At 37.3% G+C, this 16,014-nt stretch overlaps 1 protein-coding gene across 1 annotated transcript in view; it reads right to left on the reverse strand.

Annotated features, from left to right (window-relative positions):
* LOC120515508 (venom phosphodiesterase 2-like) overlaps positions 1-16,014 on the reverse strand; it is a 162,993-nt gene that overhangs the window by 97,973 nt on the left and 49,006 nt on the right. Inside the window, exons 7-10 of the mRNA XM_039736569.1 lie at positions 11,407-11,526; positions 10,061-10,170; positions 5,577-5,642; positions 3,373-3,445 (exon numbers count right to left, since the gene is read on the reverse strand). Coding sequence (XP_039592503.1) covers positions 3,373-3,445; positions 5,577-5,642; positions 10,061-10,170; positions 11,407-11,526 — 369 coding nt within the window. The remainder of the gene's footprint in view (positions 1-3,372; positions 3,446-5,576; positions 5,643-10,060; positions 10,171-11,406; positions 11,527-16,014) is intronic.

A 16,014-nucleotide genomic window follows, 5' to 3' on the forward strand; every position in this document is an offset into this window, starting at 1 on the left:
TCAGATAAAGGGGATTATCAGAGAAGGACTGGAACAGAACATTTCTCTATATGCAGATGATATGGTACTGTATATATCAGACCCACAAAATTCTGTGCCTGCAGTCTTAACAGCACTTACAGAATTTTAAAAGATCTCTGATCTCAGAATTAAAATTTAAATTAAATTAAATTTATTGAATAAAAGTGTACTCTTTCCAGTGATGTCTCAAGCATATAATATTAGATTAGACAGTCTACCTTTTATCATTGCAGATTAGTTTAAATACCTAAGGGTAAACATCACAAGTAAACATAAAGCTCTTTATCAACAAAATTTTGCCGTCTGCATGGAAAAACTTAAACAAGACTTGCATAGATGGTCAACCATTCATCTCACTCTAGCAGGAAGAATTAACGTTGTTAAGATAAATATTCTTCCTAAGCTTCTTTTTTTATTTCAAAACATTCCGATATACATCAATAAATCATTTTTTAAGCAATTAGATTCAACAATAACCTAATTTATTTGGAACTCAAAACATCCACGTATCCAAAGGGCAACCCTACAAAGACCTAAGGCAGAAGGTGGCATGGCTCTACCCAACTTTCAGTTTTATTATTGGGCAGCAAACATACAAGCTATAAAAACCTGGACACAAATAGATGAACATATACAGGCTTGGTCTGCAATAGAAGTAAAATCCTGCTACTTCTTTATACTCCCTGGTTTGTGCCCCAATAAATGCAAGTTATCGCCAATATACTGTTAAACCAATTGTGCTTCACACACTCAGAATATGGAACCAATGTAGAAAGCATTTTAAGATGGAGAATCTTTTATCTATGGCACCTCTGCAAGAGAACCACCTCTTTTAACCTTCGCAAACATATGCAGTTTTTAATATCTGGAAAAAAATTGGGATTAACTTGCTTAGAGATCTATATATAGACAGCATCTTTGCATCCTATGAACAATTACATTCCAAATTTAACTTTACAGCTACACATTTCTTTCACTATCTTCAAATTAGGAATTTAGGAATAAAACAGAACCTGCCTGATTTTCCTCATCTTGCACCCTTGTCCATGCTCCCTTTTAAAGATCCAAGAAGACACTGGGAAAAAGAGCTCTTAATCAATATATCAGAAAAGGAGTGGAAAATAGCAAAATAGAGAATTCACTCGAGCTCCATATGCGCAAAGCATACAATTATTCAATTCAAACTTATATATCAAACACATCTGTCTCGCCTAAAACTCTCCAAAATGTTTCCAAGGCAAGATCCAACCTGCGAACGCTGCAACCAAGTCCCAGCATCACTGGGTCACATGTTTTGGGCCTGTACCAAATTAACATCATTCTGGACCAAATTTGTAATTACCTTTCAGACAGCCTTGGTGTCACAATCCCTTCTAACCCATTAACAGCTGTGTTTGGTGTTCTTCCAGATGGGTTTAAAGTGGAAAACAAACTGATTGCATTCATTATACTTTTGGCACGCAGACTTATTTTGCTAAACTGGAAGAATCTTAACTCTCTTCTTTTAAATCAGTGGGAAACAGATGTGTTATACTATTTGAAACTGGAAAAAATCAAATACTCAGTTAGAGGATCTGTACAGATTTTTTTCAAAACATGGCAGGGTCTAATCAATAATATTTTACAATAAGCTCTTAAAGCATAGAGGAAGCAATTATTTCCGCATTTCTTTTTCTTCTCCATTCATCTCTATTGACGTATCAAACTGATCAATTTAGGTATGTTTACAAGCCTTAAGTTTTACCCTGTTGGCCATGCTCTCTCTCTCTCTCAGGGGTGGGGGTCGACTTGTTCTTAATCCTATTTTTTGTAAAAATTGATTGATTTGTATTGAATGATTACAATAAAATTAATAAAAAAAAACTAGAGGAAGGAGTGAACACGTGATATCTTACAGAGGTGAAAGTAAGAATGTTTCTTAATGTGATTTATGTGGGCAGAATAAGAAAGGGAGGAATCAAACATGACACCAAGATTCTTTGCAGTAGAGGCAGGTCTGATGAGATCACCATCAAGATGGACTGGGAAGGAGCTCATTTTATTAAGATGCACTTTAGTCCCAATTTGCAGTATTTCATTTTTGTTGCAATTTAATTTATAAAGAGTTACGCTCCATCCAGGTTTTAATTTCACTGAGGCAAATTGTGAGCTGAGAAAGCTCTGATGAAGTTCAACTTTTAACATTTAAATAGAGTTGAGTATCGTCTGCATAAAAATGATAACCCAGTCCAAAGCTACGAATAATATGTCCAAGGGGAAGCATATAAATACAGTAAAGCAGAGGACTGAGAACAGAGCTCTGAGGAACTCTTTGTGTGACTGGCACTGAGCTGTTGCCAAGACTAACAAACTCTTGCACAGTACCCATTTCTTAATTTGCTTTTCGTAAGACTGCTAAAATAATGGCATTGAGATGATGGATCAACATTTAACATTGCTGCTTGTTTCAGTTTTCGTGTCAACACTGAGTGGCTGTTTGTTTTAAATGTTTCTGTGTTTATCAAAGTGTTTTTCAAACATTTTAGTTTTACCATAAATTAAATTATAATGATATATTAATCTGGTCTGTAAAATAACTTGACTGTCAAAGTTTGTGCAAACCTTGCAGATGACTGTTGTTCTAATACATTAAATTGATATATATTGCACTATATTATATGACACTACAGTATACTACATTACTCTATACTATGCTACACTATACTATACAGTACATAACCTCAGCCAGAAACAGATTCTGTTTTATTTGCCTGATCCAGTATATTCATCAATATATCCAACCAGCTGAAATACCCAGCAGAAAGAAAAAAAAGTGTTTTTATTTAATTGTTTGAGAAAAATATAATAAAAAAAACACAACTTTAAAAATAAAAATAAATTTACAAGCAATAAAGACTCTCTAATGTGCTTGTCTTGCGGTCTTGTATGTATGTTATCATCCAGTTTATGCTCGGAACCAGCCAACTGCTGGAAGTCGCATCCAGTTTGCCCTCTGGTGGTCGTTCCGAGTGTCAACTGAACAATAACATGCATAGAAGACCGTAAGATCACCCCCCACCCTACCCAGAAGTGGGTGGCTTAGGGTTGATTTCACCCTACAGTATTTTTAGTCGACCATTGAGAAACATGTGTACCATGTTTCATGAAAATCGCTCCAGCTGCTCGGAAGTGATGCTGGAACATACATACATAGACTTGTATATATAGTAACAGTATATATATATATATATATATATATATATATATATATATATATATATATATATATATATATATATATATATATATATATATATATATAGATTACTGACTCAAATAAATTTAAATAAAGTTTGAATGAAAATTACATACCCCACCACTGACAGGTCCAAATTTATGCCCTGAACTGTCTGGTTCTTCTAGGTAGAGTGTATAGAATTGTGGTCTGGAAAAAGAAAATACTATATAGCCAAGGAAGGAAACATTTACAGCAAAAGTTGTAGTTATTCCATTCATTTGAGTTGATACAGCAATATAGCATCATGTGTGTTATAAACAAAGTATCTTAACAGAATTTACAACAATAAAGGGCCTTAGAATTAAGTATAATCAAGTCAAACATGTTTTTTTTCTTGATAGCAATAGTTCAAGTGAAAGAAGACAAAGTCTGATATCACTTCCACAGTATGCAATCTATTATTTTATCTACTTATTCTTTTTTGTTAATTGATTATCTATATTAGAACACTTTTAGCATGATTTAATCATTCATTTTAAATTTATTTATAATTTTATAGTACTAGGGTGTTGTACCAAGTTAGCCATTACAAATGTAGTGAGAAGTCAAGCAAAATGACACCTTTTATTGCCTGAAGAAGGGGCCTGAGTTACCTGGAAAGCTTGCATTTTATAATTTTAAACATTTTTATTTCCTATCTTAAATGTAACTATTAATTTTACAGTTTTTTTAAAATAAACACTCCAGGACCAATTTATGTGTAATTTCAGATCAAAAATATTGCATTGTATAATTATGCCATTACTGATGCTTATATATTTACATAACTTATTTTTCGACACAGTCTATGTTAAATGATCTCTCTTTTATATAAAAAAAATCCTGGGACGAGGCAAGACTTTTTAGCTTAGGACGAGACGTGACTTTTTCAGAGAGATACTTTCAAGTCTCATAAGAAGAGACTTGGTGCCAAGAGATTTAACTGCACCTAGGGCTGGAAATGACAGACAAAGAGTAGATGACAAAGTAGAATGTCGTAAAGAGGTTCCAAAACGTTGCTGCGATACACATGCAGAGCAGGTTAGAGATTATGAAAGTACTAAAATTCGAAAGTCTCAAATAAATGATAGTAAAGATTGCATTAGTGCAAACAAACAAAAAAAATGATTACTCGAAATAACAGAACAGCAAAAAGCGATCGAATATATTGTTTGGATTTGAACTTTAAGTCGGAGACTTGTAGATTGTCTAATTTGTATTGCCATCAGGGAAAAGTAGTCTCTCTTCCCAATGAAGAGGTGAATCCGCGAGAATTAAAACATTTGTTGTTTGGTGAAAGTGAAATCCAAATACGCGAAAGGCAGAAACGCGAAGTGGCTGACGCGTAGTGCAGGCCGGGGAATTGGCGAGCAAAACGAGTAGGGGGCAAAGCCCCCTAGAATTGAATTAAAATAATTAATATTTATCACATAATAATGACTGCAATAAGTAAACGTTTCCAAGTATTTTATTACTTCTCACAAGAGAGTTTTGCTTTCTGAATTGAGAACTACTTTTTAATAAATGAAATTTTGGATTTATTTTTCTGTTTTATTCATTTAAAAAAAAAAACAGTTATACAGTCCTTAGAATTCTATATTAAACCTGTTCTGTATAAGCAAAGAATGTATGTTTTCTTGTGTTATATATTAATATTTATTACAGTTATTTAACAGTCGTATTTCCAATGAATGAATCTAGTACAAAGTGCCATTGAATTAACTTCATATTTTATTATATAAATTCATCATTTTCATTTAGGTTACATACACAGACAAATTGGAGTATTAGTAGCAATAATAATTCTTTTATTGTGAACAGCAATAAGTGGAAGCAAACAATATGTCCTTTTCATTGAGACAATGATCAGTTCCAGTTATATTGAAATGATGTGTAAAAGTACAATGTAATTTATTAGTTGCTATTTCCACTGTTTGAAGACATTCTGCAGTGACAATACTGTAAGTAAAGCAACACAGAACCTTAGACATAGATTTGTACTTATTGAGTGAATGTAACAATAAATATGCAAAGGTGTGATAAATAGTACAGCATGGAAATATACAGTACAGTGCACAATATAGTAAGTAGGTGGGCTAAAGCAGTGACTCAAAATATAAACATTAATTATACCAACCAACCAAACTATATACCAAATGGAACAAGTATCATTTATGAGTCACATGCAAGCCATTTTCTTTCAGGGAGTTTTTGACAGACTTTACATAAGCATTAGTTTTCTTATATTCTGAACAATATTTTATGTCTAGTCACTGGTTTTTTTTTTTTTGTTCATTACCTTTCATTTTCTGGTAAAGAAAGCCACTTCATTATTGTATGAACCCTCTCTTCAAAAGGTACTTTACTGAAATTTAAAAACACAAAATTATATACTTCATTGCTAAGAGATAAATCAAAAAGAATTAGAAAAGCAAAATATACAAATGACATTTCTAGTACAGAACTGACAAGAGAACTGTTAAATAATTTTTGCAAATTAATATTAGGATATAGGATAGGATACTTATGTTTTGCTTTGTTCACATATGGAATCATGGCTGTGTGTTGACCTCACTGCTTTCAAGTATTGTGTGAGGTTAGGAATATGGAAAATGTTACTCAAAAAATTAAAATGGTGGATGCTACTGTTCAATTATTTCATCAATTACACAGAAGCATGTGTGCAATTGCTTTTTTAAAACTGTATTGCACAATAGTACATATAATTGTATTTGTGTCCCTTTAACTGACTACAGCTGAGACATGGTAGTGAGTGATATTTATCTTATCTTAAGTCTCAATTACAGATAAATATCACAAGCTATAATAGGTGAAATGTACAGTAATTGCCGGAAGAGAGAGGCAACAGTGCTAACAAGGATTTTTTTTTTTTTTTTATGGTGGACTTCTTGGAATGTTGATTCCAGATCTCCTAAATCTACAATTCCAGTTCATTAAGCATTTTGAAATGTCTAACTTGTGGAGGCAATAGCTAGTATGCATTTTAATAGGAAATTCTAGGGACTATCCCATATTTCATATAGTGAGGTTGTATGAACTGCTAAAGTTATGAAGGTGGAAACTTCAATCCAAAGAGTTACAGACAGCTGTAGCATAGTCAGACGTAGGAGCGAGGTAACCGAATACAACATTTCACTTAAACTGTCCAAGGAAATCAACCCCAGAGCTGTCTGGAGATTCTGATAATTCTGATGTGGTAGGCTTCAATGAAGAGACCTAACAGGTTAACTCTAAACCTATTCACGGAAAGAAGGAAATAGCTTGAATAGGGGACTCATTTATTTAGGGGAAATGACACATGGGTTTATTTTAGTTTGTTACATTCTCAAAATGTGTGTTCCTCTGCCGGTGGAAAGGTGACAGATCTAGTTGGACATGTGGATAAGCTGTAGGGTAGGTCTGGGAGGATCCAGTTTGTTTTTTTTTTTTATTTCAGAAAAGTTATATAGGTAAGAATAGGCTGACATCTCTGCAAAACAAAAGATCTAAATGCTAAGAGTAGGGATAACACTGAGAGGGTTGTCTCTTTGGAAGCAAGGTGCCAGGACAGATGATATAGATGAGATCTAAAGGTTTAAAATGTAGTTAAAATCTTATTTTTAGGGTAGAGGGGCACCGATTTGTAGGACTTTTCTTTATTAACTGCTGGCACCTTCATCACTTAGATGGTTTAAATTTTTAACACATGGACACCAATGGAAGATATGTTGCATATATGTATCAGTTGAGGATTGTTTAAAGTAATGCCTTACCTGAGTTAGTGGCCATAATGGATGAGCAACATAATCGAAAAAGCAACCCCACTAGGGAAATAATGGATGGACTGGGACATTTTATTTCACAAAACAAGAGATGGCAGTGCTTCTCTGGTTTGGTCCTAGTTTGGACACCCAGAGAGTATCATGGGACCTGTAGTTTGGAAAGGAAACCCTGTCAGGGCCCTTGGGGGACACCAGAGGGTGCTGTTGAGGGAAGTTCTCCTCACATTAGGGAGCTTATGTATGACCCAGAGATGCTTCTTTCTGGCTATGGCCAGGCACCAGAATTACTGGGTCTTGTAAAAAAGGAGTCACTCTGCCATACCCAGGCCAGTCAGAGGCCTTCAAGAATAGAGGGAGAAGGAAAAGGACTGGTAATTATTTGTGATTGTGGTGTTTAGACTTTGTACATCAGGAGGAGGCATAGTGATTAATAAAATAACTTTTATTCCACCTTGAAATTGTTTCTGGTTCGATTGTGTCTAGGATTTGGGGTTCAATGTCACCCCCTTGTGGTCGAACCATGTACACCCTACATGTTTTGCATAAAGATGACAAAAAGAAAATGACAATCTACAGAGGATGCTCCAGAATGTGCTGCCATTAACTCAGTCAAAAGTTTTATTCAGGTCAGAGCAGGATATTTAGAGAGGTTAGTGCTATTGGAAACATTTTACTATTGCAAGTGTCCCTCAAGCTTATTATAGAACTGAAATCATATTGAGGACTCTGGAATAAACTTGTCAATAGAGGAAGACTATGATTCATTAGGATTTTCAAAATTCTTTAAACTTCACCCAACAGAATTACCACATTCATGAATATTTCTGCTTTGTTAAAGACTGAATTTCTAGATCAATAGGATTTAAATAATGCTTCTTCTTTTGATTTTGAACCTTTTCTTTTCGTTCCTGATTTGATTTTGCCTCATTGGGGTTGATTCTCAAGTTTCAAGCCATACATGGATTTAATGGCTCTGAAAAACACAGGGTGTTAATAATTTTTTAAATTATGTTTGAAATGTTTGCTTATTTGCTTCTTAGTCTCATAGGCACCCCTTTGAAATCTTAACTTTCATTGCTTGAAATGGGGTGCATTCAGCTGTGAATATCACAATTCTAAGTATAGTAAATGATTATTTCACTACTGAGATTTACAGTATCTGGAAACTGCTGGAAACGAAAATAACCTGTAAAAGGGCAGAGTGACACGTAGACCACCAGAGCTAACACCTTATCCAGTTCCTGTATTTATTCTGCTCTCCTGCCCATGTGTCAGGCTCTGTCTACAAAAAAAAACATGCAACTTTTTCTTTTCTTGGACTGACTAACAAAACTTCAAAGTTAGGGAGAAAAAATAAATAAATAAATATTGTATAACTTTCTTAGGCAAAAGAAACAGGAAAGGGTTCAATACTGAGACCAAAAAGTTCAAGGAAAATAAAGCAAAAAATCCCTTGCCCTGCCTTTACAGATAGCTACCCTGTTTCTAAGTGGACAGAATTCCCCACTTAATTACCAAGTAAACTATCCTTTGTCTCTTGTCCATCTCTGTAATGATCCTGGCCAAAGAAACAATATCACGACAGAGAAGTATGTTAACAGTAATCTGATGCTCTGATATTTGTTTTCTTTAGTGGCAGGGTGTGATAGAATCATGAAATGAAACAAGCTTTAGAGAAATCTGACCTTTTCTCCTTGTAAGCAGTTCTTTAAAATGTATGTATGACTAACTAGGAGAGGGGTCCTGATTCAACACAAATTTATAAACAATGGTCATTTACAATATACTAAAACCTTTAAGAAATTGCCTGACAGCAAGAAGAAAGTCAGCATTATGTATAGACGGTGTTTAACAGAAGAATATACACTGAGGAGAATGTGAAAACATTTTGTGTGCCCCCCCCCAAAAAAGTAAGTGCCTTTTACACTACTGTAACTGCCAACTGATTATTTTAATTTTATATTCATAATTTATACCAAATACATGCAACTGTTTATTGAGTTACAGTATTGAAAAAGTTAACATATCCATACAGCATATATTATACTGTATGTTCTGAAACAGAAATATCTAGATGTTCTTGATAGTATACTGAATATGTAAAGTAGCAGAACCTGAACAAAAATTGAGCTGACTCTAAAAGATTTTTCAGAAATTATGTGATTTTGCAAACAGTTTTATAGAAATGCATCACAGCTTCACTGTGTTATTTAGCAAACAACAAAAATAATCAACAAACGGTTGTCAATATGTCAGTATTTTGGCACATTAAAATGGTTTTGCAGACATATTTTCAGTTTTAGATATATTTAAATATTTACACATTTATTGAAACAGAATTTATAACGACATTTATCTTTTACTACAAGAAACATTTCTGAATGTCAAATGCTACAGTATTTAAAATAAGCCAAAACAAAGTTTCTGTCAGGTGTAAATGTTCTAATGGAGACATACTTCAGAAAAATTAGGTCAGGTATAAGATTCTTTCATATAATAGTTTTTATTGAGAATTTTCCAGTTACAGATAGAAGCATGGACTTAAAAGGACATATAGAGTTAATTGCTGGTTACTGGACTCCTTTTAATAAGGAATATTCAGAAAGGTTATAAAAAAACAGCTACCACAGCTTATTGCTCCTGTTGAAATAATCAATCCATCCAGCTCTGGGCATCTTTTCCCTGAATCAGCCAGCTCAGAAAACCTTGGGGCGTACAGACTGAGAGAAGTGTGCTTGATTGTTCACGTGATCAGGGACTCTTATTCTGCTGTTGCTAATGATGTGCTACTGTTCTGTGCCTTAACAGATGCTTGTTTTAAGAAATTTAAGCAGGCCACATAAGTGTTGTTTTTCTCAAATATTTAAGTGTTTTGTCCTTTCATTGCTGTTTTTAAGATGTATATGTGCACATGGAAGAACACAACCATTTACTGTGGGCGTTACTTCCTGCAAAACACAAGAAATCAGTTTCTGAATTAATGTACATTCTATTTGCTTACCCGTCAAAATCTTTATATATTGTTGGGAAAGTTCCGTTGATTTTAACATCTGATCCAGGCCAAAAGAAAGTACCAGCTTTTAATCCTTGGTACATAGCAGTGAGCCAGATCTTTAAAAAAATAAAAACTGGAATTTATATTGTTATTATTGAAGACACAATAAAGTAAATTTAAAATACACCTTAAGAATTTTGGAGAAAGAGAGATGATTTGCCAGGACAGACTACACCATTGCTAAGGAATGCATCCCAAGAAGCCCTACATGTCAGAAAGTCTCTTGCATGCCATTGAACTCCACACAATGTTTCACCCCTCTGTCCAAGATTGTGAATGTAAGCCTTGAACAGCATATCATTCACTCACAGTGTTAGATAATTTGATTATCGACTCACGTCTCTATTTGGTTCTTGCTAGCTTTGACTTCACTTTAGTGAAGTTTAGGCCTTTGTATTTTGTTTTTAATACTTGCTTAGATATTCCGAAAAACTATTTTTGCTCCAGCTTCCAGAAAACATGCAGATTTCTCAATCTGTTTTTAGCCTCTTTGCAGTACACAAAATCCATTGTGCCAAAAAAGGGTTAGCTCAAATTAACCAAACAAGTGGAGCAACTTTGTATGTCAATGTAGCTTAACTACCTTGAATATTCAGGACGGACATAATAGTTACTGAAGAAAAGCAAACACAGATAGAATAAAAAGAGGTGTTGCCACAGGGGCAGCTTTCAGTATGAACATTGTAAATTTCTAAGTGGCTAATGTTGAGCATGTACTGTATATGTGTGGGAGGGAAATACTCTGGAAACAAAGAATAATTGCAGTCACAGTTATAAATGAATCCAAAATGGACATCCTTTTTTGCAACACACTTGAGGAAGCCTGCTATGTGATCAGCATAACAAGACTAAAGAATTTAACAAATCACGACTACATTTAGTATGATGTTGCTTTTTATTAACATCATGTTCATGCTATATGCCCAAATGTTGGTCATTTCAAGCACATAACAGGGTGATGTATATATGCCCCTTTCTCTCTTTAGTCTGATATGCAATCCTTCCACAACCCAGTATTGTTTTCAAATACTACATTATTTTCTTAATATTTGCAGTTTAAATACTGGATATTTATTTCTTCTTGTTCAATTAGTATCACAGTTGCAGAAAGTTTGTGATATTTTATAGTATGAATTGCATGTTTTAAGGAATTGTTTCGAATCTATTGTGTTCAGAAAGTTGATTTCTTTGTTATATAAATTTAAGATGTTTTAGCTTTGGGCTTAAAAGTGCCAATTATTAATCACTTGTATTATGGTTAATTGCAAATGCATAACAAAAGAAATACTTACAGGTTGGCCAAGATACCAGCGCGGTTGGGATTTTTCACTATTGCTAAGGCTGAATGATGCATTGAAGGCAGGATCGTACATGTTGTTATCAATTAATCCATGGGATTCTGCATACAAACCCTGTTAAAAATATGTTTATTAATTTAGAACCATTTTTATGGATAAGAACAAGCAGTATAAAAATACTTTTCTGATAAGCACAAAAAAATGTATATTTTTTTGTAAATATTTTGACATACATGTTGCTTCTTTTGTTACATTTGTTCTTAATGATTTGGTGTTTGCTCAAAAAATAACTGTTTTGATAATTAACCTAAGTAGAAAGTGTAAAAGCTCTACGGTACTGTAACTGTAGAATTTTAGGACTGCTACTGTGGTGAAGAGTTTGGTTGTAAGATTTAGGTAACTTTATCTACAACAATGTGCAATTTATGATGAAACAAGAGCACTTCGTACAACCACCTTTTCTGAGTTACACAAGCATGCCTTGCTAACGCCTCCTGACTCTAATGGCAAAAGCATATGAGCTCTGAAAGAACTTTTCAGGAGCAAGAATTTTAAATTTTAAAAAAGACAAATTTTCCTTTGAAACAGAATGACTACAGTACACCTAGATTAGCTTTATAAAATGAATAAAAGAGTTGATCAGAGACAGACGGCAGTAGGAGAAAGTGAATCCAAGAATGCTATGAGCTACTGCTGACACTTAAACTGTGCAAGAGATGGGCTGCCTGGAAATACTAAACATATAGCAGTAGGTTCTGCAGTGTTCACATATCATTTTACTTTTGTCTATGGCATTATTTGAATAATGTTTAAAGATTCAAATTTATCACAGCCTGCTTTCCTACCTGCATAATTGCTCTATTCTGACACCAGGGACTGAGAGCAAAGTTCCTTTCTCGGTTAGGTCAGTTAGGGTGAGGGAGAGAGCACACTTGCAATAGGAAGGTTACAATGACAGTCATACTGATGTGAGGTCTGAAGGAACTACTGATAGAAGGCATTGGACCATAGTCCCACGTTAAAGTAAATTGCAGCAGTGAACTGTATATCTCCAAAGGTTAACAAGTGTTAAGAACAATTTGAATTAGTGATAGAGAATTAAATGTTATATTGTGGGTCCACATTAAAAAGAATCTGTACATTTGATAAAGGGGATTTCTTTTTCAAGGAGAGGCTTTCCTCAAGCGGTCAGTTGTCCAACAGCCACCCTCCCTCACAAACTGCAGTTCAACGAAGATATATAACTTCAAGGATAATGATGTATATGTGACTAAAGGTGGAAAAGTTATTTAATGGATAATGCTAAATTGGTTGAAACAGATTGGATCAACCAATCTAGTGGCAGGAATATTTCTCTGAAAAACAAAGAACAAATATTTTTTCATACATCTTGACCAGTTCCAGGATCTCGTGCTGCACCCCAGGTTAGCACATGCAGAAGTTCGGCCATGCCTAATGGCTAACCTTTTCAAATTTTTCCCTGTTATTTTTCGTTATTACTAAGAATTACTAATCCCTGATCTGTGTTTAAAAAGTGATGCTTCCAAGTTAGACTGATTTATTTTAAATGGCAGTAGTTCTCATCAAACCTAGATTAAACTGCTTTCTCATACCTAACTGTATTTCAAAGTTTCTCCCTTTCTCGCTTAGATAATCGAGCACAACGGATCCAAACTGCCATCTTGCCACTAACCTTGTTTAATTTATTTACTTCTCCCTAGCATCATTGAGGAATCTCAAAAGGTTTTCTACTACTGTAGAAAACACATGTTCTCTCACTTTGATGGCCTTGGAAACTTTAACGTCTAGGGCACTATCCACAATAACATGGCATATGTCTTACCCATATTTGATACGTACAGCAAAATCTCTAACCTAGGTGTTTTTCTCGGTCTTCCTATTGATGGGACTTATTCCATCATGTCCCATGTCTCTCTGACCCACATGACATTTTTCAAAATGTTGAATAAGCTAATAACACAGGAGTATACAAAATTATTTCTACAGAGTACAGGAATCCATCCATCCTGCACCCAACCTGCTTATCAAGTCCAGAATCTTGAGGAACTGCTGAAAGCCAGTAAATTTTATATGCTGGTAAAATACATTTACGTTTGAAAAGATATATTTTTATCCATAGTTTGCTGTTTATAATTATATAAAACAAATATTAGCACAGACCATTATTAAGTAATGACTACTGCTTGTCTTCACATTTTGCCACAATTTCTCATCATTTGTCAAACTACCGGAGGACAATATTGCTATAAGGGAGGAATTTGAAAAGTGAAATAGAAGCAAACAAAACTTGTGTCTCCTGAGAAATTAAAAAAAATCCATCCATTCATCCATTATCCAACCCGCTATATCCTAACTACAGGGTCACAGGGGGTCTGCTGGAGCCAATCCCAGCCAACACAGGGCGCAAGGCAGGAAACAAACCTCGGGCAGGGCGCCAGCCCACCACAGAGTTAAAAAAAATGCTTTCTAGAAATGACATTTTCTTATCTAGCCCAAGCTCACTGGAAAACAATGCCTATCCCAGCAGCATTGTGTCAAAGGTGGGAACTAACCCTAAATGGGGCATCAGTCTATCGCAGTGCACACTCATTCACATTTACACTGGGCTTATTTAGAGTTTCCAGTTAACTTAACTTGCATGCATTTGGGACTTGAACATCTTCAGAATGTGCAAATTCCAAACAAGCACTACCTGGACAACCCCAGAACCCCAGTTTCTGGATTTATGAGGCAGCAAAGCTAATCACTGTACAATCAGGCTGACTAGACAGGTATATCAGCCTAAATCATAACAAGAAGGTCCTTATTCGAAACATGACAATGGCATTGTAGCACCCACGGGAAAGTTAGGATGATTCTAAGGGACCTCAAAAATATTGGAACATGATTTAATCAGTTATAACCAGAAATTACATTTAAAAAGAATAATTTACTTAAACTTAGAAATTAATAGTTTTTGTCAAAAGTAGCAATTCAGGCAATCGATACTTTTTTATTGCCTCCCTCTCCTTTATCCAGAAATGTTTAGATGAGTCCTCACAAACCTGAATTATAGTGCTTGAAGTTAGATGAATTTTATTTTGCTTAAATTAAAATGCTGAAGCCAAATTCTAGGTTCCAGTAAATAAAGTAAAGAAAGGCTTGAACAACAAAAGAGGTGGTGACAGTTGGTCACCCAACTTTTAAATGAATATAAGTAGTGTGAACGCTGGCCCCAGCACAGACAGACGGACGACATATTTTGCCCAACACGCTGTTTATTTACAATATATATAATATACAAAAGTCACGTGCACTCACACAACCCCAGTGCTGCTGGCACTGAATCCCCCAAAGTCCAGGGCCCACAGTCTCTGTGCCTTTGTCCTGGCCGCCTCCTGTCCTCTCTCCAGCTCTGTCCACTTCCACCCGACATCCACTAATGACTGGAGGGAGGCGGCCCCTTAAATAAGGCTCCCGGATGAGCCCCAGGTGCTTCCGCCATCTGCTCCTTGGCCACGCCCCAGCGTGGCGGAAGTGTCGGCTGCCTTCCTGGCAGCTCTCCGAGCGCCACACAAAGTCTTCCCCCCGGCACTTCCTGGTGTGGCGGAAGTGCGGGCTCCGGGATATTAGGCACCGGGCGCCGCCTGGCGGTGGCCACGGGTCCCTACAGGGCTGGGCTTCAAAGCCCTGTACCCGAGGCCCCTGCCTAACCAGGACGGACGCCCCCACTCTGTCTGGAGGAGGCACTCGCCCTCCTCCGGTCCTCCAAGGCGTCCCGGCCGGGCTCCTGCCCCGACCGGCAACCGCACGGGATAAACCGGCATCGGGCGCCGCCTGGCGGGACCACGGGCCCTACAGGGAAGGGCTTCCATGCCCTCAACCCGTGGCCCCCAACAGAACCAGGGACGGACGCCTCGCGGTCTGGAGGAGGCACAAGCCCTCCTCCGTCCTCCTGGGCGCCCCGGCGGGCTCCAGCCCGGCGGGGCCACAGTGCCCCACCGCTAAGCGAGGACACGTGGGTCCAACGGCACAACCGAAGGGCAGCACGCCCCAGCGAGGGTCCTACTATGTCCCCAGGGTCCAACACGGCACCCTGGGACATCTGTCTTCGGCACCCTCGCCGGCGCAAACGTCCCCCTGTGGTCTGCGCCGCTCTCGCCCCCGCTGTTCCCCCCAGCGGGGTCACTGTAGGCCTCCCGGCGTGGAGCACTCCCGCGAGCGCCGTTCAGGCGGGCAGGTCCCCGCCGGCGTCGGCCTCAGCGCCGTCGGGCTTCGGGCCTGTAAAATAAAGAGAAAGAGGGCCAGAAGCACAGCCAGGACACTCATCCCAGCGCCCGTCGGTCTCCGACGACGTGCTTCTGCCCCCTCCGACAGCCCCAACTTGCCTGCTGGAGTCCTCCGCCGCAGGTTCCATGCCCGTCCGTTCGTCGGTCTCGGCACCGCTCGCAGGCAGCTCGCTCATCCGCCCAGGGGATCTCCTCTGCCCGCACAGAGGGCGGCCCTTCTCGACGCGCACCCAGCGCCGCGTCCTCTCCTATCGGAGGAACCGGCATTCACCCTTCGGTTCCTCCTTCTTTCTTTGACGACGCTGGACGGTCT

The sequence above is a fragment of the Polypterus senegalus genome, chromosome 15, assembly GCF_016835505.1.
Source record: "Polypterus senegalus isolate Bchr_013 chromosome 15, ASM1683550v1, whole genome shotgun sequence".
In the NCBI taxonomy this organism is placed as follows: Eukaryota; Metazoa; Chordata; class Cladistia; order Polypteriformes; family Polypteridae; genus Polypterus; species Polypterus senegalus.